At 35.7% G+C, this 25,234-nt stretch overlaps 1 protein-coding gene across 9 annotated transcripts in view; it reads right to left on the bottom strand.

Annotated features, from left to right (window-relative positions):
- The window catches only part of ACBD6 (acyl-CoA binding domain containing 6), a 218,921-nt gene that overhangs the window by 84,302 nt on the left and 109,385 nt on the right, over positions 1–25,234 (bottom strand). The window contains exon 7 of one of the 9 annotated variants that reach the window (XM_058701435.1): positions 662–1,499. The exons of the other annotated variants lie outside the window; for them this stretch is intronic. Within the exon in view, the coding sequence (XP_058557418.1) occupies positions 1,428–1,499 (72 nt within the window). The 3' untranslated portion in view covers positions 662–1,427. Of the gene's footprint in view, positions 1–661; positions 1,500–25,234 lie in introns of those variants that run through there. 9 annotated transcript variants of the gene reach the window in all.

The following is a 25,234-nucleotide window of genomic DNA, read 5'->3' as shown; positions in this document are numbered from 1 at the left end:
AATTCACTTGGAGTTTCATACACAGTGCTTCAAGAAGACTTTCAAGAGTTCTTGAGAGTATTACTACTTTCCAAGAGTCATGGGTGTAGACTGAACATCAGCAAGAACCATGGCATGATCAAGACTTTGCCCTTAACAGAACTAAGACCTCTGGCCACTGTCAGATAATCTGTCACTATAAGCTACTTGTATCCAAGCCAGATATTTATTGCTATTGATCTGCCTGGTCCTAGCAAAAGACTTTTGTTCTCCCAGACCGGGACTTTGACCTCAATTAAGTTATGAATTTCAATCCGATAGACTGCTCCACTTACCCTACTGCTCTCCTCGACTGGATTAATTAGAATTAGCTAGGCCGAGAGTCACCCCAAGCTCCTCATGGATCATATTATTTTAATAATAAATAAAAGAATAGCAGCAATGTACAAGAAGTATTTTGAAAGATTGCTCATCTAGGAACATCATTCAAAACCTGCCAATATCAATTTCTCTGATTTTGGTTACCTCATTTACTTTTTATTTCTTTTCATTCATTGGAGTCTCCCCTTTTATTTCAGCTTTCTAAACATGTTCTTTGCATTCAAACATCAAAGTACTTGCCATTTTAGCCCTTTGCTGCTATTTTAGGGTTTCATTAGAAAGTAACTCATCAAAGCAATCATTTGCAAGAATATAACTAAAAAACATTTAATAATCTCAGAGCATCAAGAAAAAAACATTCCATCATCCAAGAAAAATACTAGTCTTTAGCTAAATGCACTTTCTCTACAGCTAGTTAATACATTAAAAGCAGACAAATCAGAATGTCACTGAGAAGGCAATATCCCAAGTTGCAAAGAATAAGAATGTGCAAATACATTTATTTTTAATCCATAACCCACTGGGACAGATTATATAATGGCCAATGAGAACTTTAAATCATGTTGATAACAATAATCAGTGGGATCAGTATTTGCTAAATATACTGTTCTAACTTTATGATTTACTCCATAAACATAAAAAATTTATTCTAAAATGTAAAGAATATTATATAAGAATGTTTACATTCTGGGCTATAGTATTTGGTATCTGATACTGAAATTGTAAGATTGTTAGAAAGGATTTATAAGGGAATTATAGAATTTAGAAAGGATTTATAATTCCCTTTATAAGGGAATCCTAAAACTCTATATATTTTCAACTGATGTTTCTGACATAACAAAAACCCTTTTACTTCTTTGATTACTAAAATTTTGAGTTTTGATTAGCTTGAGGGAACATAAAGGAAAGATTTCATCAGAATGTCTAAGTCTAGTAGTAATTTCAATATTAAAAGCAATACAAAATTAAAGCACAAACTCTGCCCTTAAAATGCTGAGAATTACATGTATATTTGGAAGGTACATTCTACAAAAGGATATGTCATAAATTTACAAATCAGCAATTTTTCAAGCCTTTAGTAACGGTAGTGTTATCAAATAGTCTCCTGGGAAAGAAATACGCACACATGAAAGTGACTCCTGCAATGAAAAATGAAACAATTATATTTTTTTAAAATTACAACTATTGGATTTAATCTCCATTCCTCCTCTTCTCTCTCACTACCACATACACACTCATTTGGGTTCTGTAGATCATGTAAAACGCCATTCATTTTGAAGAAGAGTTTTCTATTTTCCCATGGAAAAATTCTAAGCTCAAGTACCAGTAAACATTTCTTCCTCAGCACCCAAAACATACCAGTAATCTAGTAAGAAAAACAAAACTGGTATGAGGACTGGACTCTTTACAATGTGGGAGAGAATCAAGGATTAAAGAAATAATTTGAAGGCTGAGGCTATTTTCATAATGAGCCACTCAGCAGGAAAAGATCAAATGACAAAATGTATTGTGCTTTGGCAAAGGGCTTCTGTTTTCACACCTGACTTTCATTAAGTTGCATATTCTTAAGTGGAATTAGAGCAATTCTCTAGCAAATCATACAGGTGATTTAACACATTAGCCCAGACTTTTCAAATGACCTCTTAATTAGGGTCACAAGGATAATGTGTGAGAGAAAACAGGAAAATTTAACATATTTACACCTTCCCCTACAGTGGAAATATTTGAAATGTAGACAATGACTTATCATATTAATAGTATGAGACTATATATATATATATATATATATATATACATATATATATATATTCTTTGTATACAAAGAACATATATTTGTAATATATTCAATATATATTGTAATATATATTACAAATACATATTTGTAAGTGGGTTTGTATTTGTATACAAATATATACAGTGTATTTGTATACAAATATATATATATATATATATATATATATATATATATTTGTAAGTAGGTTTATAAATGTATGAAAGAATTTAAGAGTTTGAAAAAGTATTTTTTGATAAATTTACAAAAAATATACACACCTATGTCATTTACTAGTATTCTCTATTTGTGCTTAACCATCTAAACTTTTCAGTCTAATTTAAATATTCTAATACTGAATGTCCAGGAATAGTGTTTACATATAAAATAAAAGTAGTAAAAGGGAGAAGGTAAGCCTTGTCCATTTCCTAGGGAGGACTTTTTAAAGGCAGACAAAAAAAAAAAAAAAAAAAGATCAATACATGTCTTCTAAAATTAGCAAATGAGATACTTAATGGTATTTAGATATTTGAATATTAAAAGAAAGGAAGGTAAGATAAATCTAAACTATAAACTCCTTCTCTTGGGAGAAAAATTACTGAAACACTGGAAGAATATCTTAAGTGACTATACAGCCTTGTTAAAAACAAGAAATTGCCTTGAAATCTTGTTTTATCCAAGCAGTACATGTACATTTTATATCCTATTCTACAATTATATATCTATGTTTGTTTACCTAGAAAATGACTTTTAGAGCTACTTCTAAGTTAAATTATTTGTATTCCCCAAATCCTCAAGACAAATGGGTACTCTGGAAAGATGCACCATATTCGTAAGGTTTCTCATATATTCTTACATATACCATGTACTCCACTGTTGCCAGGGACATAGGCCCTCAGTTTGATAAACCATTTAAAAAAAACAATAAAAAACTTAAAAAAAATTGAATGGCATGGAAAAATGTTCATTTTATAATATTAAATGAAAGAGAAGTACAGAAACCACATACATGGCTGGTTTCTGGTTCCAAGTAGGATGGAAGAAGATATAATAAGGTAACTTTCCTAATGTTAGCAACAATGAAAGAACAGGAAAATTGAAAAATTGTGTTTATGAAAGCAAAAAGGACTGAGTGAACTAAATCAGAGAGCTATTCAGAGAACAAGCTCTCAAAAATGAGAGAGAGAGAGAGAGAGAGAGAGAGAATAGGCTCTTTCCTGCTGCTTTCTTACCTGGGAGTATTTGCTGATTCTGTGTAAAGCCTGAGGAATGAGAGTGGCTCAAATAAAATGATGACACTGGGGAAAATAACATTTTGGAGGTTGTTAGGGGTTGGGTCAACAACTGAAAAATTTCAGAAGTCCCAAACACAAAGTACTATTTTCCCACTGGTTTAATTTCTGAGTTCAGGGGCTATGTGGGAAGTCAGAGTTTCTAAAAGAGCACATAGGAATCTGTTGTTTTGGAATATTTGAGGGAGATAGTCCCGGTTGAGGAACAGGGCCTGCCTCAAACAACAAATCTCAGCCCAAACACATTTACCAAAATTTGGAAGCAGTGTGGGATAGGAAGCTGGAGAACAAAGCTCAAAGCAGAAAGAATCAGACGGAGTCTTAATCGGTCTTTCAAGACAGGGAGGCAGAGACCCTTAGGCTCCCAAGCAAGAGCCCTCAAGAGCCTCCCCCAAGATATGTAGGAAAGCAGAGGTATAACTAGAGTTACAACCTAGCCCCAACATTGCTCAATTCTTCACTGGCCTGAAGTGACTAGCCCCTCAATCAATATATCTGACAGATGATAAGGGGTGCCCTTTCTTGGGGCAAATAACACTGACTTCAGTCTCAATTCTCCTTTATGCATAATGTGCAACATACCATTTTAAAATTATGGGATATAGCTCTTCCTCTTCCTTTCTTGAACAGTTCAGCTTTAAAACCATAGGTAAGGTTGAATGAAGTAGGTATCCATGTGAGTGGAAGGGTAGAGAAGAGGGGAGCTGTCATGGTACAGAGCAAGGTATCAGAGCCTAACTAGGATAACAGGGTGTCCACCTGGAGTGGTAGCAGCCTAATGTGAGGTGTCAGGGCTCACACAGGATGAAGAAGACGTCCAGATAGAAAATGGTCTGGGGCGCCTGGGTGGCTCAGTAGGTTGAGCATCCGACTTCGGCTCAGGTCATGATCTCACAGCTCGTGAGTTTGAGCCCCGCATCGGGCTCTGTGTTGACAGCTCAGAGCTCAGAGCTCAGAGCCTGGAGCCTGCTTCGGATTCTGTGTCTCCCTCTCTATCTGCCCACTCACATTCTGTCTCTGTCTCTCTCAAAAATAAACATTAAAAAAGAAAAAAAAGGAAAGGAAAGGAAAGTTAAGGAAAGGAAAGGAAAGGAAAGGAAAGGAAAGGAAAGGAAAGGAAAGGAAAGGAAAGGAAAGGAAAGGAAAGGAAAGGAAAGGAAAGAAAAGGAAAGAAAAGAAAAGGAAAGAAAAGGAAAGGAAAGAAAAGAAAAGAAAAGAAAGAAAAGAAAAATGGTCTGGTACAAAGTGTCAGAGTCTATGTAGAGTGAAGAAGACAGCCCTACAAAAGGTTGGCAAGGTACTGGATGCTAAAGCCTAAGCTGACTGAGAAAGGCACTCCCATGAGACAGCAGTCTGGCTCAGAGTGTCAGAGACCAAGAGGAATGAGGACAACATGCTCCAGGAGAGTGGTCTGAGCAAACTGTCAGAAGTTCAGGATGATGAGGGCATCCCTGCAGGAGGGGGGGTGGCAGCAGCAATGAGAGATTGATCAAATAGTAAATATGATAAGATAATGGAGCCAGATTTCTCACTGTCAGAGAAAGAGAGTTACACATAGAAAAACTGAATGAATCTTATTGTTTTGAACTGGAAGTAGAGATACTGGTGTGAACTTATGGTATACACACACAACATACAAAGAAAAAATGAACACAGATATTAATGTGTATATGTATATGTGTATATGCATATATGTCAGAGGATTTGGGAAGAGTGATAGCCCAACAGCAATGAGCACACCTACTCAGATCCTGGTTTTTAAACACCATTCTCTACTAAATTGAACCACAGCTTTCTGCTGTTTCCATGGCTGGGAAAGAGAAGAGTTCAAGATGAACTGGAACTTCTTGCTATGCAAGAAAATATGAAAATTCTCAAAGAATTATGGGAGTATGTCAAAAGGACACAGAAGCCAGACTGAAGTGGCTCCCATTGGCCAAATATGGAATAATTTGAGCATAAATGTAAATAATAATAAACAGTGTATTATAATATAAAATAGGGAACTATGAATCCAAACTGATATAAATAAAAGCATGAATAAATTGAAGTTTTGATGAGGACAAGATATTTATATATCTCCAAGTATCTTTCCCACAAAACAGTAATGAATCACAAAGGGACAAAAGTAATTTCACTGTGAAAATCTTGACAGACATCACTTAACTCCATGATCAACATAAATATCAGTAATGGGGCAAATTGAAAGTATGAGCTATTAGATAGGTCCCAATGAGAATACAGTATCAGTTCTACAACATCACTGCAACAGATGCGTAATGTAAACATAATCAGGAGAAAACATGAGACAAACTCAAATTGAGGAACAGTCTAAAAAATTATTGGTCTGTAATCTTTAAAGATATCAAAGTCATAAAGGTCAAAGAGAAACTGTGTAACTGTTCCAGACTAAAGGAGATCTTTAGTTTCCTCCTTTAGGCCCTTTTAAACATGATAATCAAATGCAATGTGGGATTCTAAACTGAATCCTTTTATTATAAAAGAAACTCTTGGGCCAACTGGCAAAACCTGAGTGATGTATAAAGATTAGATGACGGTAATATATTAGTGATAATATCCTCATTGTGATAGTTTATTTGTGGTTATATAATAGAATATCCTCATCTTTATACAGGTGATAGGGCATAATGTTGGCAAAATGCTCTTAAAGTTCAAGGTTTAAGATTCAAACACACTCTTATTGTTTGTATAAATTTGAGATTGTTTCACAATTAAAAAAAAATTAATTGAGACATGTGGACAAGTGGGAAATTGTGATCTATAAACAAAAGAAGAAGGAGCCAAAAGCAGCTGCCTCAAAGATGTCAGTTATTTAAATTGAGAAAAAAACTGAAATGATCATTACAAATACATGAAAGAAAATAGAGTAAAAGATGGAAATTTTCAACATAAAAAGGAATTAGGTAAAGTTATTCAAATGATCATTCTAGAACTGAAGAATTGTAACTAAGAACTCAATGCAGTCTTAACAGAAAAGATAAGATTACCAAAGACAAAGATGGGTCAACAAAAATTATCCTAACTGAAGCATTCAGAGAACTAAACAGCAACATAACATAGATGAACAAATAAAAATAAACAAAAACAATAAAAGAGAATATATGACATTTAGAATACATGTCAAGTGGTCTCACATATGAGAAACTATAATTCCAGATGAGAGAAGAGAATGGAGAAGCAATATCTGAAGACATCACCATCACAGCAAAAAAATTTGTGAAATCAAGAGCTACGTCAGAAGGTTCAGTGGACCCCAGAGTTAAACACCACCACCACCACCACCACCACCAACTTAGCCACTCTTGGAAAATGATACATACTGTGAAAATCTTAAACATTGTCTGAGCAAAAAGATATCACCTTCAGAGTAAGAACAATAAGATTGACAGCTAACTTCTAAAAAGAAAATATGAGAGCTAGAAGAAAATGGAATGGCAGCTCTAGAGAAAGAAATAGAGGGGCCAGACCTAAAATTCTCTATGAAGCAAAATTACCTTTTTAAACTATAAATGGAATAGACATACTCAGATAACTAAAGGTGAAATGACTCATAACTAGAAGTCAATACTATAAGAAATATTGAAGCTCTGCAGGCAAAAGGAAAATGATACCAGATGAAATCAGGAAAGTACAAGGAATGAAAAAACATCAAAAAGAAGGAATGAAAAAGCATCATTTATGTGAATAGAGATAAAGACTATTGACTGTTTAATGCCAAAACAGTATCCTGTGAGGTATGTACTTAGAGAAGTAAAAATATATCACAGTTATAGCAACATAAGCAGGGGAAAAAAATAAACAGAATCATATCATTTTAAGATGTTCACAGTATTCAGGTGAAGCAATTTCAGGTGTAATTTCTATCACGACCACTAAAAGAATGATTCTAAAAGGAATGGCAAATACCCATTAAAGAAGGCAAAATGGAATAATAAAAAAAATACTTAACACAGAAAAAATTGGGAAAGGAAAAACAGAGAAACAGAAGGTGAAACAGAGAACAGAAAGATGACAAAATTAAGCAGATTAGCACCACAAATTACATTAAATATAAATTAAACCTCACCATTAAAAGACAAAGATCTGAATAAAAACTAAGACCTACCTACATGCTATTTATGAGAAACACAATTTTAGGTATAAAGACATAGTGCTGATTGATTGAACTGTGTTCCCCTCAAATTCTTAAGTTGAAGCCCTAAGCCCTAATGTGACTGTATGTGGAGGCAGGGCCTTTAAGGGGGTAATTAAGGTTAAAGGGGGTCAAATGAGGCCTTGATCCAACAGGACTGTTGTCCTGTTAGAAGAGGAGACACCAGAGACTTCTCTGTGAACACACAGAAGAAAGGCTATGTGAAGATATAGTGAGAAGGCAGGGTTTTGCAAGCCACTGAGAGAGATCTCACCAGAAACCAACCTTGCCAGCCCTCTGCTCTTAGACTTGAAGCCCCCAGAGCTGTGAGAAAATGCTTGCTGTTTAAGCCACTCAGTCTGTGGTATTTTGCCACGGCAGCCCAAGCAGACTAACACAGAAACGGGTAAAATTTAAAGGATAGAAAAAAATACATAAGGTAAACACTATCCAAAAAAAAAAACTGATGTAACTATAAAAAACTAAACAAAGTGTGTGTGTGTGTGTGTGTGTGTGTGTGTGTGTATAAGCTTTTATATATAGATTTATACACATTAGATTTTATATATATATTTATATATATATATTATATATATATATTTATATATATATATTAGATATATATATATTAGATCCGAAAATAGCCATTTCTCAATGATAAAAGGGTCAATTCAACAAGAAGGTAAAACAATTTTAAATTTGCATCTAATAACATAGTTTGAAGGTATATAAAAATGAACACAGTTACAAAAATCATAATTGGAGATATCAACACAATTCTCTTAGTAGCTGATAAACAAGTAGACAAAAAATCAGTAAGAATATAGAGCCCTTCACTAACACTATTAACCAACCTCACATAAACGATATTTGTAAAAGACTACACCAAACTGCAAAATACAGTCTTTTCAAGTGAACATGCAACATTCTCCAAAATGTACCATATAAAGAGCCAAAAAGCAAGTGTTAATTTAAAAATACTGAAACACTCCAGAGTATGTTCTCTCATCATACTTGATTCAAAATAGAAATGAATACAGAAAAGGAACTATAAATTCCCCCAATGCTGGGCAGCTAAACAACATACATCGGGATAACCCACAATTCAAAGAAAGAAATCACACTGGAAATTAAAAAAATATCTTGACTAGAGGATAATAAAAATATCCCAAAATCTGTAAAATGCATTTAAAGGAGTGCATAACGAGAAATTTCTACTTCCAAGCACACCTACTAGAAAAGAATAGCTGAAAATCAATATCTAAGCTTTTATTTCAAGAGGTTAGAAAAAAACACCACAGCAAATTAAATCCAAAAAAAAGGAGGAGGAAAGAACAAAGAACAAAAATCAATGACACAGACACAAAATGTAGGATGGGGACAATTAACAAAGCTAAAAGCTTGTTCTTTGAAAAGATTACTAAAGTTGACAAATGCTTAAAAAAATAATCAGTAAAAAATATATTAGAAATATCAGACAAAAAAATACATCACTTTACACACGGGAGACACTAAAGTGCAAGATGATATTATGAATAACTTTAGGTCAATTTTTTTATAACTTAAGATGAAATGGGCAAATTCTTTGAAAAACCCAACTTATTAAAACTGATCAAAGAAAAAATAGAAAATATGAATAATCTTCTATCATTTAAAGAAACTGAACTTATAATTTAAAGGCTTCCAGGTTTAGATGGCCTCATTGGTGAATTCACCTAAACATTAATTCATCTATAGTGCTTATATGTGTCTGTACATTTTTTTAAATGGTTGATCTAGGTATCACTCTGTGTGTGTGTGTGTGTGTGTGTGTGTGTGTGTGTGTGTGTGTTTACTGTTTACTGGTATTGATAATTTACCACTCTGATGAAACTGTAGAACTCTTACCTCCATTTAGCTCCCTCTACTTCCTCCCTTTATAAAATGATATTTATCCTGCTTAGTGTTTGCTGAGCTCCTGGATCTGTGACTTGGTGTCTATCATTAATTTTGGAAAACTATCAGCTATTCAAATATTTCTTCTGCTCCATTCTTTCTTCCCCTTCTGACATTTTAATTACATGTATGTTACACTTTTTGAAATTGTCCAAGAGTTCTCAAAAATTCTGTTCTTTTTATCTTTCTCTGTTTTTTTCTCTTTGCATTTCAGCTTTAGAGTTCATACTGACATATCTTTCAAGTTCACTGACTCTTCTCTCACTTGTGTACTTGTGTCTTTCTACTGAAGAAACTACCAAATGTATTCTTCATTTCTGTTACAGTGTTTTTGATTTCGAGCATTTCCTTTTCATTCTTTCTTAACGTTTCCATCTTTCTGCTTACATGATCCATCATTCTTATATATATCTACTGTTTCCATTAGATTACTTAACATATTACTTAATCATACAAATTCCCTATCTGATAATCCCAAAATCTGTGTCATGAGTCTGGTTCTGATACTTGCTTTCTCAGACTATGATTTTTCTAACTGTTCACCATGCCCTGTAAGTTTTTATTGAGAGCTAGATGTGAGGTATCCAATAATAGAAACTATGGTAAACAGAAATTTAGTGTGATGTTTTATATTAATCTGGCTAATAGTTGGGCTGTGTTCAATGTTTACCGTAGCTATAGAAACCTGAGGCTTCAGTTTCCTGTTTTTGTCTCCCCTGTTGTCTTTGGGTTTCCCTAAGAGCTCCTACTTAAAAAGAGTCAATGTCTTGGAGCTCTTTCAGCTACAATCTGCTCTTACTGTAATGAGAGCCACGTGGCTGTGGTTGTAAGGTATAGGGAGCAGAGAAGCATTCTGTAACCTTATGATTAAATCTCAGTCTTTTAGTGTGCCTGGATCTTTACAGGTGTTTCTTAGTACCCACCCCCTCCCCCACCTCCTCTTAGGAAAATTAAAGGGGGCTGGAGTAGGATAACTGCTCTGGTAGACTTTTCCCTTGGAAGGTGGGCCTTTGTTATGAAAAATGCTTTTAGTATGTTTCAACATTGCTATTTCCCCTCTGTCCTGACAGAAACAAGAGAGATTTTTCCTCAGATCTTCACTGTGAGAACTTGAGGGTAGAAGTAGGTTCCTATAAGTAAAATTCATGATATAGTGTGGGGCACACCTAAGACTAGGCCCCTGGAGTTACTTCCTCTCAAGCTACTCCACACTGAGCCTCCAGCTATTGATCAATTACCACTTGTGTTCCTACGAGTTTATGGTCCCAGTGGCTTTGGCTACAGGTGATCTCAGCTGTGATTATCTGTGTTTGCCAGTTTCTTCAGGTGTCAGGGTGGCAGTTTACCCTGAGAACTTAATTACCTGATAGGCTCAAGAAAAGTCATTTGCTTTTAAGTTTGTTCAACTATTTTCTTTAATTTTTTTTAATGTTTATTTATTTTTGAGAGAGAGAGAGAGAGAGAGAGAGTGAGTCGGGGAGGAACAGAGAGAGAGACACACACACAGAACCCAAACCAGGCTCTAGGCTCCGAGCTGTCAGCGCAGAGCCCAACGCAGGGCTAGAACGCAGTGAGATCATGACCTGAGTCTGACGCTTAACTGACTGAGCCACCCAGGTGACCCAGTATATATATGTTTTAAATTACCTTTGTTGATTTCTAATTTAATTGATCCACACTCAGAGAATATGCTGATATAAAATATTTTCGTTGATATCTGCTTTGTGGTACATTATGTCAACAGTTGTTTAAAATACTTCTAAAACATTGCATTCTCAAAAAAATTGAGAAAACAATCCCATTTAAATTGCATCAAAAAGAATAAAATAATTAGAAAGAGATTTAACCAAGAAGATGAAAAAGATCTGTATACTGAAAATTATAACACTGGTAAAAGAAACTGAAAAAGACACATATAAATGGAAAGATATCGTGTGCTTTCTTATTAAAATGTTCATACTTCCCAAAACAATCAACAGACACAGTGCAACTCCTACCAGAATTCTAATAGAATACTTCACAGAAATAGAACAGCCAACCCTAAAATTTGTATAGATCCATGAAAAACCCCAAATAGCCAAAGCAATCTTAAGAAAGAAGAACAAAGCTGGAGAGGCATCACACACTCTGATTTCAAACTTCATTACAAAACAGAATAGTACTGGCATAAAAACAGACACATAGACCAACAGCACAAAACAGAGAAGCCAGAAAAAAGCCACATATATGGTCAATTGATCGGAGGCAAAGGGGGCAAGAATATACAATGGGAAAAGATAGTGTCTTCAATAAGTGGTATTAGGAAAACTAAACAGCCACATGCAAAAGAATAAAACTGGACCTCTATCTTACAGCATACACAAAAATCAACTCAAAATGGATTAATGCCTGAAATCTTTACAAAACTGAAAGAAAACAAGGGAGTAAGCTCCTGTGTTTTCACATGACCTTGTCAATGTGTTCAACTATTTTTTTTGTCAATGTAAGGATCTATGTTCTTTAATTTTGGAGCCCCCACCCCCTTATAATGTATTGTCTTAAATATTTCCTGTGGATCAGTAGAATATTTATATAACATCAGATGATGTTAAAATTTTTAATTCAGTGGTCAAACATAATTTTTAAAAGTCCAGAGTAAAGGACAGTATATTATGTTTATTTTCACCCATTCCATTGTTGTTTCTCTTTCTTCTTTATGTTCCAAGTTCCCTTCTATTATAATTTCCTTTCTATTTAAAGAAGTTCCATTTAGGGGAGCCTGGGTGGCTCAGTCAGTTGAGCAGCTGACTTTGGCTCAGGTCATGATCTCACAGTTTATGAGTCCGAGCCCCACACTGGGCTCTGTGCTGACAGCTCAGAGCCTGGAGCCTGCTTCGGATTCTGTGTCTCCCTTGCTCTTTGCCCCTCCCCTCTCACACTCTGTCTCTCTCTCTAAAGTAAATAAACATTAACAAACTGTTTTAAAAATAAAGAACTTCCATTTAGCCATTCTTTTAGAGTAGCTCGGTGGGTGACAAATACTCTGTATTTTTCTTCATTTGAGAATGTCTTTATTTCACCTTATTCTTGAAAGATATTTTCACTGGCTATAGAATTACAAGTTGACAGCTTTTCTTTCAGCACCTGAAAAATGTGGTGCCACTTCCTTCTGACCTCCATGAAAAACCATTTCAATCATTGTTTCCCCATAAACATAATGCATTCTTTCCCACTAGCTGCTTTCAATGTTTTCTTCTCTTTAATTTTTGGAAGTTTGATTTTGATGTATTCTGGCAGAGAATTTTTCAGATTCATCTGTTTTGGGTTTGCTCAGCTTCTTGAATCTACAATGCCATTCATCAAATTGGGAAGTTTTCAGCATGATTTCTTTCAATATTTTTCAGCTTCACACTGTTTTCTTCTCCTTTTGGAATTCAAATGACAAAAAAAGCTAAATCTTCTGTAATTGTCACACAGGTCCTGGAAGCTCTGCTGATGATTTCTTTCCCATCTACCTTCTCTCAGTTTTTCAAATTAGATACTTTCTACCTATCTGACTTCAACTTCACTGATCCTTTTCTTTATCACCTCCATTATGGTGGTGAGACCAGTGAATTTTTATTTCAGTTATTATATCTTTGGTTCTATAATTTTTGTTTAGTTCTTTTTTACGTCTTCTATTCCTTTGCTTAGGAATAAATTTAACAAAAGGAATATAAGACTTGTACACTGAAAACTACAAAATACCACTGAAAGAAATTAAACAAGCCCTAAATAAATGAAAAGACATTTTATGGATAACAAGACTTAATATTTTAAGATGTCACTACTCCCCAAACTGATCTACAGATTTAATGCAATCCCTATAAAAATCTTAGCTGCATTTTGTTTTGCAGAAATTAATAAGCTGATTCTAAAATTTACATGGAAATTCAAGGGACCCAGAATAGCAATAACAATCTTGAAAAAAAGAACAAAGTTGGAGATCTCCCACTTCTGTTTCAAAATATACTACAAAGCCACAGTAAAGAAAACTAAGAAAATCACAATTTGAATACGCAAAGGCAATCCACACACACCAAACACCAAGGTGACTCAGATATTAGAATTATCTAACAAAGATTTGAAAATAGTTGTCATAAAATATTTTAATGAGAAGTTATAAGCATTCTTGCAATAAATGACAAAAACAGAAAATTTCAGGAAAGGAATAAATTTAACAAAAGAAGTGAGAGATAGTGTGGTACTGTCATAAGGGTAGACATATCAATCGATGGAAAAGAAAGAAGAATCTAGAAATCAACCCTCAAATTTATGGTCAATTGATTTTTGATAAGGGTCCTACAACAATTCAATGGGGAGGAGGAATAGTCTTTTCAACGGAAAGACTGAAACAACTAGATATCCACACGTAAAACAATAAGGTTGGACCTCTACCTCACATTGTACACAATTCAAAATTAATCAAAAACCTAAATGTAAGAGATAACATTATAAAACTCTTAGAAGAAAAAGGCTCAATCACTATGGTCTCTGATTAAACAACAGTTTCTTAGAAATGACATCAAAAACACAAGCAAAATAAAAACTAGATATACTGGGCTTCATTAAAATTAAAACTTTTTGTGCTTCAAAGAATACTACTAGGTCAGTAAAAAGACAGCCCCCTCAATGGAAGAACATATTTGCAAATCATATAAATGATAAGGGCTTATATTCAGAATACATAATAGGTCTCACAACTCAACAGTAAAGAGACAACCAAATTTTTAAAATGGGGAAAGAGGGGCGCCTGGGTGGCGCAGTCGGTTAAGCGGCCGACTTCAGCCAGGTCACGATCTCGCGGTCCGTGAGTTCCAGCCCCGCGTCGGGCTCTGTGCTGACAGCTCGGAGCCTGGAGCCTGTTTCCGATTCTGTGTCTCCCTCTCTCTCTGCCCCTCCCCCGTTCATGCTCTGTCTCTCTCTGTCCCAAAAATAAATAAAAAACGTTGAAAAAATAAATAAATAAAATAAAATGGGGAAAGACACTGTTAATATCAATCTGTTCTAGTTGGCTGAGGTATAGAGAGCCCCTACAGAATTAGGTGAATCCACAAAACTACCCTGGTCCCTTTTCTTTGGGGGTTCCTCTTAATTAATGATGGCTAGGGAGATTAAAAGAAAACTGCCAAACAAAATAAAAGGTCCGATTCAGGCAGTCACCTCATTTATCCCACTACTAATATCATCACCTAAGCAAAGTCCCCAACTTCCTCCCTTGCACTCACACCCTTCAGACTCTGTTTTGACATATTTTCCCTTTGAGTCCCCACTGTTGGTCCTTTCAAAGCTGCTTTCACCCAGATAAATACCTTGAGAGAGGAGAGGATGGCAACACGAGACACAAATGATGATCTGCCTCAACAGGGCTGGCCTTGAGTCCATTCCCTTAACAGATTTTGCCTATAAAAAAACTTACTGAGCTTTCCATGGCTTTTTTCACCCAGTTAAAAAAAAAAGTGGGCACAGGATCTGAATAGACATTTCCCCCAAAGAACATACAGAAGTGGCCAATAAGCACAGGAAAAAATCCTCAACATCAGTAACAATCAGGACAATGAAAATCAAACCCACAATGAGATACACTACAGTGGCTATCAAAATAAAAGACATAATAACCAGTGTTGACAAGGATGTAAAAAAACTGGAACTCTCGTACACTGCTAGTGGGAATGTAAAATGAGCAGTCGCTTTGAATAACCATAAGCAGTCCTCAAAAGGTTAAACACAGAGTTACCATATGCTCCAGCATTTCTTCTCCTAAGTATATATCCAAGAGAAGTGAAGATATATGTATATGCCCACATGAAGTGTTTATAGCCACTTTTTTCATAATAGCCAATATTCATTAAAACTGAAGAAAAAAAACCTAAATGTCCATCAAGAGGAAAACAGATAAATTATGGTATATGCATGCACACAATAAAACATTATACAGCTATAAAAATAAAGGAACAAATGATATATGTAACAACATGAATGACTCTTGCAAATGTTATATTGAGTATAATAAAACTGATCCAAAAGAAAATATATGTTGTAAATATTTGAATTTCCAGAAGAAGGAGAACTAATTGATGGCAATTGAAGTCAGAATAATAGTTCCCTCAGAGTGGGGGTGGGAGGATTGATACTGACAGAAGTTGCTTAAGGAAACAAACCTACTGGGGTTTTGGCAATGTTCTACTTTGATATAGGTGGTAGTTGCACAGGTGTGTGTGTGTGTGTGTGTGTGTGTGTGTGTGTGTGTGTGTGTGAGTGTGGGTACAGGTGTGGTATTCAGTTGTGTCCTTAAGATTTTAATACTATATGTATCTCACTAAATGTATTTAGTATCTCCATTCTCTTAAATACTGCAGAAAAACTACTCTATGTACAATATTGTACCAAATACCTTCTTAAAAAAACATTTTTTAAAGTACTCTCTACACCTAACATGGGGCTCAAACTCATGACTCTGAAATCAAGAGTCACATGCTCTACCACTGAGCCAGGCAGGCACCCCTGTACCAAATATCTTTAAAATATGTTACATACATGTAAGTAGAGAAAATAAAGATGAGAATAAAAATGTACTCAAATTTTACAGTGGAGAGGTTAAGAGCTTAAGCTTTGGGATCAGAATGACATGTTCAAATCTAAACTTTGTCACTTATTACTTCTAGGACTTCCCAACCTCCTGTTTCTTCACCAGTAAAATGCAGATAACAATATACCTACATTATAGGACTGATGTGATGACTAAAAGAGATAATACATATAAGATGTTTGATAAACAGTATGCACTACAAAACTGTTTTATATCTTATCCCTCCCCCAACACACACATATAATAGGATTATAGTTTTATTTACTGCTTTATAATTTTCTCATGGCTATTTATTTATTTATTTATTTTTGTCTTTTTTCAGATATTGGAGAAACGTGAATTCAACTCCAGAGAGTTTGGAATTTATCCTATGGGTAGTGCAATTATCAGAGTTCTGATCAAGCCAGTGACATAATAAACAACAGTCTGGAGAAGTCTCTGCTGGAAGCAATATGCTTGGTGGACTTGGGGAAGAGGGGTACACTTGCCCAGGTGCCGCAGGACAGCTTGAGGTACAGAGGCCACTGTCACTACTTTAAGCTCCACAACACCCTGGTGAAATCTAGACTTGCAATTATTCCTCTGCTTTTTAAAAAAAAGTGCATTTTCTATTTATTTCATAAAACTATATACAGATATAGAATTCCTTTTTTTCAGATACATTCATTTATTCTTTTCTTCCACAAGTATTCTTTTTTAAAACTGAGATATAATTGACATGTAACATTATATTAGTCTCAGATATACAACATAATGATTCAATATTTGTATATACTGTGAAATGATCACCACAATAAGTTTATTTAACATCTCATGTTTCTGAAATCTTTTACAACACACAGTCACCAAGGCATTCACAGAGAGGGCATGGTGCTCTATGCCATCATGTAAAGCGTTAAGTTTAGGTCATTTATAAACCGCCAAGTCTTCAACATAGCACTCAAACAAACGCTTTCCTCCTGAACTGCATTAATACCCAGTACACAGTGTAAACACCTAACACCACAGATGCTCCCACTTCTCCCCCAACATACTGAATTCCTTAATATTACTTTACAATAAATCTGAGAAAACCTGGTAATAAATCTTCAGCATTCAAATACTTCCAGTGTGCTTTGGGAATAGGTTTAATCTTTCTCCAGGGCTTGAAAGATCAAAATTATTCAAGAGGTCTGTGGGGTATATGCGTGTGTGTTTAACCCATATCCTAATCTCAAATGTGGTTAAGAACCTAACTTCCAGAGTTGAACTAAAAAATCAATACCAAGCAGTGGAAGAGACAAAACTGTGTCCATAATACTGCCAGGTAACAAATGAAATCTATAAAGGATCTTTCTTTGAAGATAAAATAAAATTAAAAGTTCCAATTCCATCAGTCACAGAATGTAGAAACTGCAGTGCAATAAAAGTATATATGAGATATACTGACGGGTAAAAATGACAGAAAAACACAGAGTAGACTTTGACATATGTCTAATTACTACTCCGTTTCAGGCTAATGGTAAAAATTAGTCTTCAGATAGTTGATAACATCAGCCTGTCTCTGCTGGGTTAGTACCAAGATCTGTGGCCAAGCAAATACTTCTAATAAAATTGATTTTCCTTTTTGGCAACCAATAGGCCAGTCAATAATAATGTTGTTTAAGAAAGATTGAATCATGAGGGAGATGAACCTTTCCTTCCATTTATTATGTTTGTATTGTCTATATTTGAAAAGAATTTTCAATAACGAAACCAAAGAAGAAATCACAAAGGGAAAGCTATTCTGAGAGCTAATCTCCAAAAGCCCTGTGACTTGGAAGCATCTAAGTAATCCAAACTAACAAAGCCAAAAGCATTCCCTTAACTGAAGCTAGACTGTGGGAATCAGGATTGTCAATAACAGAGGATCAAGGCTAGGGGCAATATAAAGTAGTCACGTGAATACAAAGACGTCAAGGAAAACATTGGTCGCACATAGTCCTAACTGACTCATCCAAAAAACCTATGTGGACTTTTACTTTGCATTAAAGCTGGTGTTCTGTAAAGAGTATTCCATAAAGCCACATAAAGCAGTTTTTGAATTGTCTTATACTAACCAAACATAATACAAGACAAACAGATGAAAACCTCAGGCTATTCCTAACTTGGGAACATTTCCCTTCCAAACACCCCCTAACAATACAAACCAAGTAAAAGACATGAGCACACCAATACTTTATTGCTTTTGTTTTTTAACTTACTTAACTTAATGGTAGTGGATAAGGGAAGCAAAAGATGAAAAGATGATTTATTTATTTATTGAATATAATTTATTATCAAATGAAAAGATTTAAATGTTCATAAAGAAAAATAAGTAAAAATCATGGGAAAAATTCTCAGTAAGTAGTGAAGAAATTTATCCTACCAGATACTAAAACACATTTTGAAGCTATAACCATTAAAACATCATAACACAAGTATGTAAACAAAAAACAGAGCAATGGAATCGGAAACAGCCCAGGAATACACAGAGGAAGTGAGAATGTGAAAAAAGAAAACAGGTACTTCAAATCAGTAGAGGAAAGATTATTCAACAAACATTACTGAACAAGGTTAATCATCTACACAAAAATAAAGTTGATACCATCTGGACAAAAATAAAATGTGTATTACATACATGTGACACATTAATTCTAGATGAATCAAGGAAACCATGAAATGATGAAGGTACGAGCAGGAAACATGGGGATATTTTTAATATTTATATCACAAAGTGCTCATTTTCCTAAACACATAAAAAGTTCCTATAAATTAAGAAGAAAACATCAATCCAGTGGGAAACTGAGCAAAAAATATGAACAGATGTTTCACAGAAAATGAAATACAAGTGGTTCTTGGTTAAAGGATATTAATTCATTACTTCATTAATTAATTCATTGGCCCATTTATATGGTATCAGCTAAATTATGATACATCTCTACAAAGGAATACTATGCACCCATTAAAAGGAATAAGGCATGGGATGCCTGGGTGGCTCAGTCAGTTAAGTGTATGACTCTTGATCTCATGTTTCGTGCATTGGAGCCCTGCGTTGGGCACCATACTGGCAGCATGGAGCCTGCCTGGGATTCTTTCTCTCCCTCTCCCCCATTCATGCTCTCTCTCAACATAAATAAACTTTTATTTTATTTTATTTTAATTTTGAGAGAGAGAGAGGGTGCAAGTGAGCAAGGGGCAGAGACAGGGAGAGAGAAGCAGGGCTCATCCAAAGCAGGGCTCACCCAAAGCAGGGCTCAAGCTCACCAGATGTGGGGCTCAAGCTCACCCGATGTGGGGCTTGAACTCATGAACTCCGAGATTGTAACCTGAGCCAAAGCCCAATGTTTATTAACCAACTGAGCCACCCAGGCACCCCAATAAACATTTAAAGAAAAAAAAAGAATAAGGCAACATTATCTATATATTGATATAGAACAATCTCCAAGATAAAGAAAGCAAGTTATAGAATATCGTGTGTAGCTTGTATCACATTGCTGCTGTACATGCTTTTATATATATATATATATATATATATATATATATATATATATATATAGCATATATATATAGCTGCTCGTCTGTGTTCTCTCATCTCAAAAATAAGTAAAATTTAAAAAAAATTAGTCTTTTGCATTTTTTGACTTTTTTAAAAAAAGTGTATTACTTAAAAATAAAGTTTATTTATTTTGAGAGCGAGCGAGAGAGAGAGAGAAAGAGCATGAGTGAGTGGGGAAGGGCAGAGAGAGAGGGAGAGAGAGAGAATCCCAAGCAGGATCTGCACTGGCAGCATGGAGCCCGACACGGGGCTCAATCCCATGAACCATGAGATCAAGACCTGAGTCCAAATCAAGAGTCAGATGCTCAACCAACAGAGCCACCCAGGTGCCCCAGGTATTTTTTTTTTAATACATACTACCAACTAAAAGAAAAAAAATCAATGAAATATATATATTTCAAGGCAAGATTATGGCATAAGCTATGATCTGACCTATAACTCAAAGCTAGGGAACTGGTCCAAGAACAATGTACACATATCTAATGGGGAAAGAGGTATTTCTTCTGCTAAAAAAACAAGGATACCCAAAAAGCTCTGGCAAGTGCTCAGGTCCTTCCTGGTACTCATGTTCTATTTTTCCAACATTTTCTTTATAAACCAATATTACTTTATTCAATAATTACTAAGCATCTACTGTATGTCAGATATTATTCGAGGCACTAGTGATACAACCAAATTGTAGTACCTGTATATGATAGTGTTGAGAATACAGACATGTAATCAACCAATTATAATACAAAGTGATTGCACTGTCATAACTTTTTGATGTGCTTAAGATCAGGGAGTTATAAGGGCGCCTGGGTGGCTCAGTCGGTTGAGCATTCGACTTCAGCTCAGGTCATGATCTCGCAGTTGTCGAGTTCGAGCCCCGCATCAGGCTCTGTGCTGCTGGAGCCTTCTTCGGATTCTGTGTTTCCCTGTCTCTCTGCCCCTCCCCTGCTTGCACACTCTCTCTCCCTCAAAATAAATAAACATTGGGGCGCCTGGGTGGCTCAGTCAGTTGAGCGTCTGACTTCAGCTCAGGTCATGATCTCACGGTCTGTGAGTTCGAGCCCTGTGTCAAGCTCTGTGCTGACAGCTCAGAATCTGGAGCCTGCTTTGGATTCTGTGTCTCCCTCTCTCTCTGCCCCTCCCCTGCTCATGCTCTGTCTCTCTCTGTCTCTCAAAAATAAATAAACATTAAAAAAAATTAAAATAAGTAAATAAATAAACATTAAAAATTAAAAAAAAAAAAAAGAATCTGACTTTGGCTCAGGTCATGATCTCACTGTTTCTAAGTTGAAGCCCCCATTGGGCTCTGTGCTGACAGCTCAGAGCCTGGAGCCTGCTTCAGATTCTGTGTTTCCCTCTATCTCTCTGCCCATCCCCGGCTTGTGCTGTCTCTGTCTCTGTCTCAAAAATAAATAAACATTAAAAAAAATTTTTTTTTTAAAAAAAGGAGCTATAAACTATTGGGAATCTCTAACTGGTTAGAGTGAAGGAAGGCTTCCTGGAGGAAGTAATGTGTAAGCTGAGGCCTAGGAAGGAGAATGAAGAAAGAAAACAGCATATAAAAAGACCAGGAGATGAGCAGTATATCAAGTTCTTCAAAGAAGTGGAGCTTGGCATACCAGGGAGGGTTATAAGCAAGCAGCATGCTGAGAAACAGTGGAGATGTAAGATCATGAAGGGCTTTACAGAGTATATTAAATTTAGATTTTAACTTAAAAACAAAAGTAAACAAGAAAACATCTGCAAATTAGCATTTTACAAAGACTATCCAGACGAAAAGTTGAAAATATACTGAAGGATATCAAGATTAGAAGGAGAAACGGAGTTCAGAGCTGCTGAAATAATTTAAGAAGCCTGAACTAGTGTACAGGAAGTGTTGAAATAGAGCAGTGGGTAGGTTTGGAGATATACTTAGAAGGTAGAACCTAAAGGACTTGAATGGGTGTGAAAATTGAGAGAAGAATCAAGGATGATTCCTAGAAAACTGGTTGGATGATGGTGCCAATTATGGTGAGGGGTAGCGGCAGTTGTTGAGAGACAGTAGGGTTCAGCGTAAGATGATGTGACTTGAAGTGTCTGAAGGATAGCTAAGAAGAGTTCTATGTTTTTGGATCTACTGACTAAGATCTGAGTTGGTGATAAAGATTTCTTCTATTCTCTATGAAATGAGAGGTAATCTGAGAATGAAAAGGACCATAAGACTTTTCAGGCAAAATTAAAGATGCATACCATGATTTATGATAATATCAGGGTTGTATACTTTTTTTTTTCTTCCTAGCTTTGCCCAGAGACTAGGTGTATACGTGCAAAAGGCAGGTAACTGGATTAATCAGAATTAGGCTTTTTCCAGGTGGCTGTAAGAGTGGAAATAGAGGGAATGGAGATGAGGCTGAGGATAATAGCATGAGAATGGGAGAAGATGAAATGGGAGAAGGTGGATTAGCAGAGAAACTAAAGATATCTTCTAGGTGAAATAAGAGATTTAGATGAAATGGAGAGTGTGGTCAGAACTAAAAATTTCAGATTTAATGAAAAGAGCCAGGATGAGTGCATAAGGCCTAGGGAGTTGGACCAAAATGGATATATATGGCAACAAATGTTACATAAAGAAAAGCATTTTATATCTAACACACTAAATTAAAAAGCAAACACCTAGAACAAAACAAGGATACCCACTTCTATCGACACAGTACTAGAAGGCCTGGTCAGATCAACTAAGCAAGAAAAATAAAGGAATCCTGAGGTGCCTGGCTGACTCAGTCATTAGAGTGCAAGACTCCTGATTTTGGGGTCGTGAGTTTGAGCTCATGTTGGGTGTAGAGATTACTTAAAAAAAAAAAAAGAAAAGAAAAGGAATGTCAACTGTAAAAGAAGAAGTAAAATGATCTCTATTCATAGACAACATGATCTTATATGTAAAAAACCCTAAAGATCCCACAAAAATCTGTAAGAACTAATAAATGAATTCAGCATTATTATAGGATACAAAACAAACATGCAAAAATCAATTGTGTTTCTGAACACTAACAATGAACAATCCAAAAAGGAAATTTAGAAAACAGTTTCATTTACAATAGCATCAAAAAAGAAAAAGAAATTTAGGAATAAACTTTACCAAGGAGGTGAAAGAAATATACACTGAAAGCCACAAAATGCTGCCTAAAGAAATTCGAGACACCAATAGATGGAAAAACATCTCACAGATTGGTAGACTTAACATTAAGATGTCAATACTCCCCAAAGTGATCTACAGATTCAACGTAATCCTTATGACAATCCCAATGACATTTTCTTGCAGAAAAAAAAAAATCATCCTATCAAGCAACCCAGAATAGCCAAACAGTCTTGAAAAGGAAAAACAAGGGGTACCTGGGTGGCTCAGTCAGTTAAGCATCCAACTCTTGATTTTGGCTCAGGTCTCGGTCTCATGGTTCAGTTCATGGTATTAGGCTATGCACTGTTAGCACAGAGCCTGCTTGGGATTCTATCTCTCTTCCCGCCCCTCCCTTGCTCACACATGGACACGTGTACCCTCTCTCAAAATAAATACACTTAAAAAAAAAAAGAAAATACACTTAAAAAAAAAAGTTGGAGGGGCGCCTGGGTGGCGCAGTCGGTTAAGCGTCCGACTTCAGCCAGGTCACGATCTCGCGGTCTGTGAGTTCGAGCCCCGCGTCAGGCTCTGGGCTGATGGCTCGGAGCCTGGAGCCTGTTTCCGATTCTGTGTCTCCCTCTCTCTCTGCCCCTCCCCCGTTCATGCTCTGTCTCTCTCTGTCCCAAAAATAAATTAAAAAACGTTGAAAAAAAAAAAAAAGTTGGAGGTCTCACACTTCCTGATTTCAAATTTTACTACAAAGCTACAGTAAATCAAACAAGTGTGGTAATGGCATAAAGACAGAAATATAGACCAATAGAATAGAGTAGAAAGCCCAAAACCTTACAGATATGATCAAATTACTTTTGACAAGGTTTCCAAGACTATTCAATGGGGAAAAGACATTTCAACAAATGGTGCTGAGAAAACGGACTATCCACATGCAAAAAAATGAAACTGGACCCCTATTTTATACCACATACAAAAACTAACTCAAAATGGGTCAAAGACCTAAACATATGGGCTGAAATTATAAAACTCTTAAAGAAAACATAGGCAAAGAGCTTCAAGACATTGAATTTGGCAATGATTTCTTGGATATGATACCAAAAGCACAGGCAATAAAAGAGAAAGGTGGCCTTCATCAAATTTAAAACTGTTGTCCATCAAAGGACCCTACCAATAGAGTGGAAGACAATTCACAGAATGGGAGAAAGTATTTGCAAATCATTTATCTGACAAGGGACTGACATCCAGAATATATAAAGAATTCTTACAGCTTAACAATAAAAACACAAACAACTCAATTTAAAAATGGGCAAAGGACATAAACAAAGTGATATACAAATGGTCAATAATCACATGAAAAGATGTTCAACATCACCAGTCATTAGGGAAGTGCATATCAAAACCACAATGAGATACCATTTCTCACTCATTATGATGCCTATTATCAAAAATACAAAAAATAACAAGTGTTGGTAAAGATGTGAAGAAATTGGGACACTTATGCATGGCTGATACATAATGGTGCAGCCACTGTGTAAAATAGTATGGTGATTCCTCAAAATATTCAATAAAGAAGTACCTCATGACCCGGCAATTCCAATTCTGGGTATATACTCAAGACACACAAAGGTAAGGACTCAAATTTGCTACCTATGTTCATAGCATATTAATCACAATAGTCAAAAGAATAAAGAAACTCAATGTTATAGATGAATATTTGGATAAGCAAAATGTGGTATATATGCATAATGACATTTAGTTTTATTTTTAAACATTTTTTTTTAACGTTTATTTATTTTTCAGACAGAGAGAGACAGAGCATGAACGGGGGAGGGGCAGAGAGAGAGGGAAACACAGAATCGGAAGCAGGCTCCAGGCTCTGAGCCATCAGCCCAGACCCCGACGCGGGGCTCGAACCCGCGGACCGCGAGATCGTGACCTGAGCCGAAGTCGGACGCTCAACCGACTGAGCCACCCAGGCGCCCCGACATTTAGTTTTAAAAAGAAAGGAAGTTTTGACACATGCTACCAACATGGATGATCCTTGAAAATATTAAGTGAAATAAGTCAGTCACAAAAGGACAAATATTATATAATTCCACTTATATAAGGTACTTTAGATAGTCAAATTCATGAAGGTAGAAAGTAGAATGGCAGTTGCTAGGAGCTGGGGGTATGGGGAGTTAGTTATGAATTCAGAGTTTCAGTTGGGGAAGAAGAAAAGTTCTGGAGATGGATGATAGTGATGGTTGGACAATGTGGATGTACTTAATGCCACAGAACTGCACACTTAAAAATGGTTAATTTTATGTTATGCACATTTAAAACAATAAAAACAAATAAGAAAGAAAACAGGAGGACAAATCTTAATGACCTTATACTTGGCAATGGTTTCCTAAGTATGATACCAAAAGCACAACCAACAAAAAGAAAGAATAGGAAAAAAAGAAAAAAAAAAAACAAAAC

This window comes from Neofelis nebulosa, chromosome 15, assembly GCF_028018385.1.
Source record: "Neofelis nebulosa isolate mNeoNeb1 chromosome 15, mNeoNeb1.pri, whole genome shotgun sequence".
NCBI lineage: Eukaryota > Metazoa > Chordata > Mammalia > Carnivora > Felidae > Neofelis > Neofelis nebulosa.
This window is presented reverse-complemented; position numbering and strand designations above follow the sequence as displayed.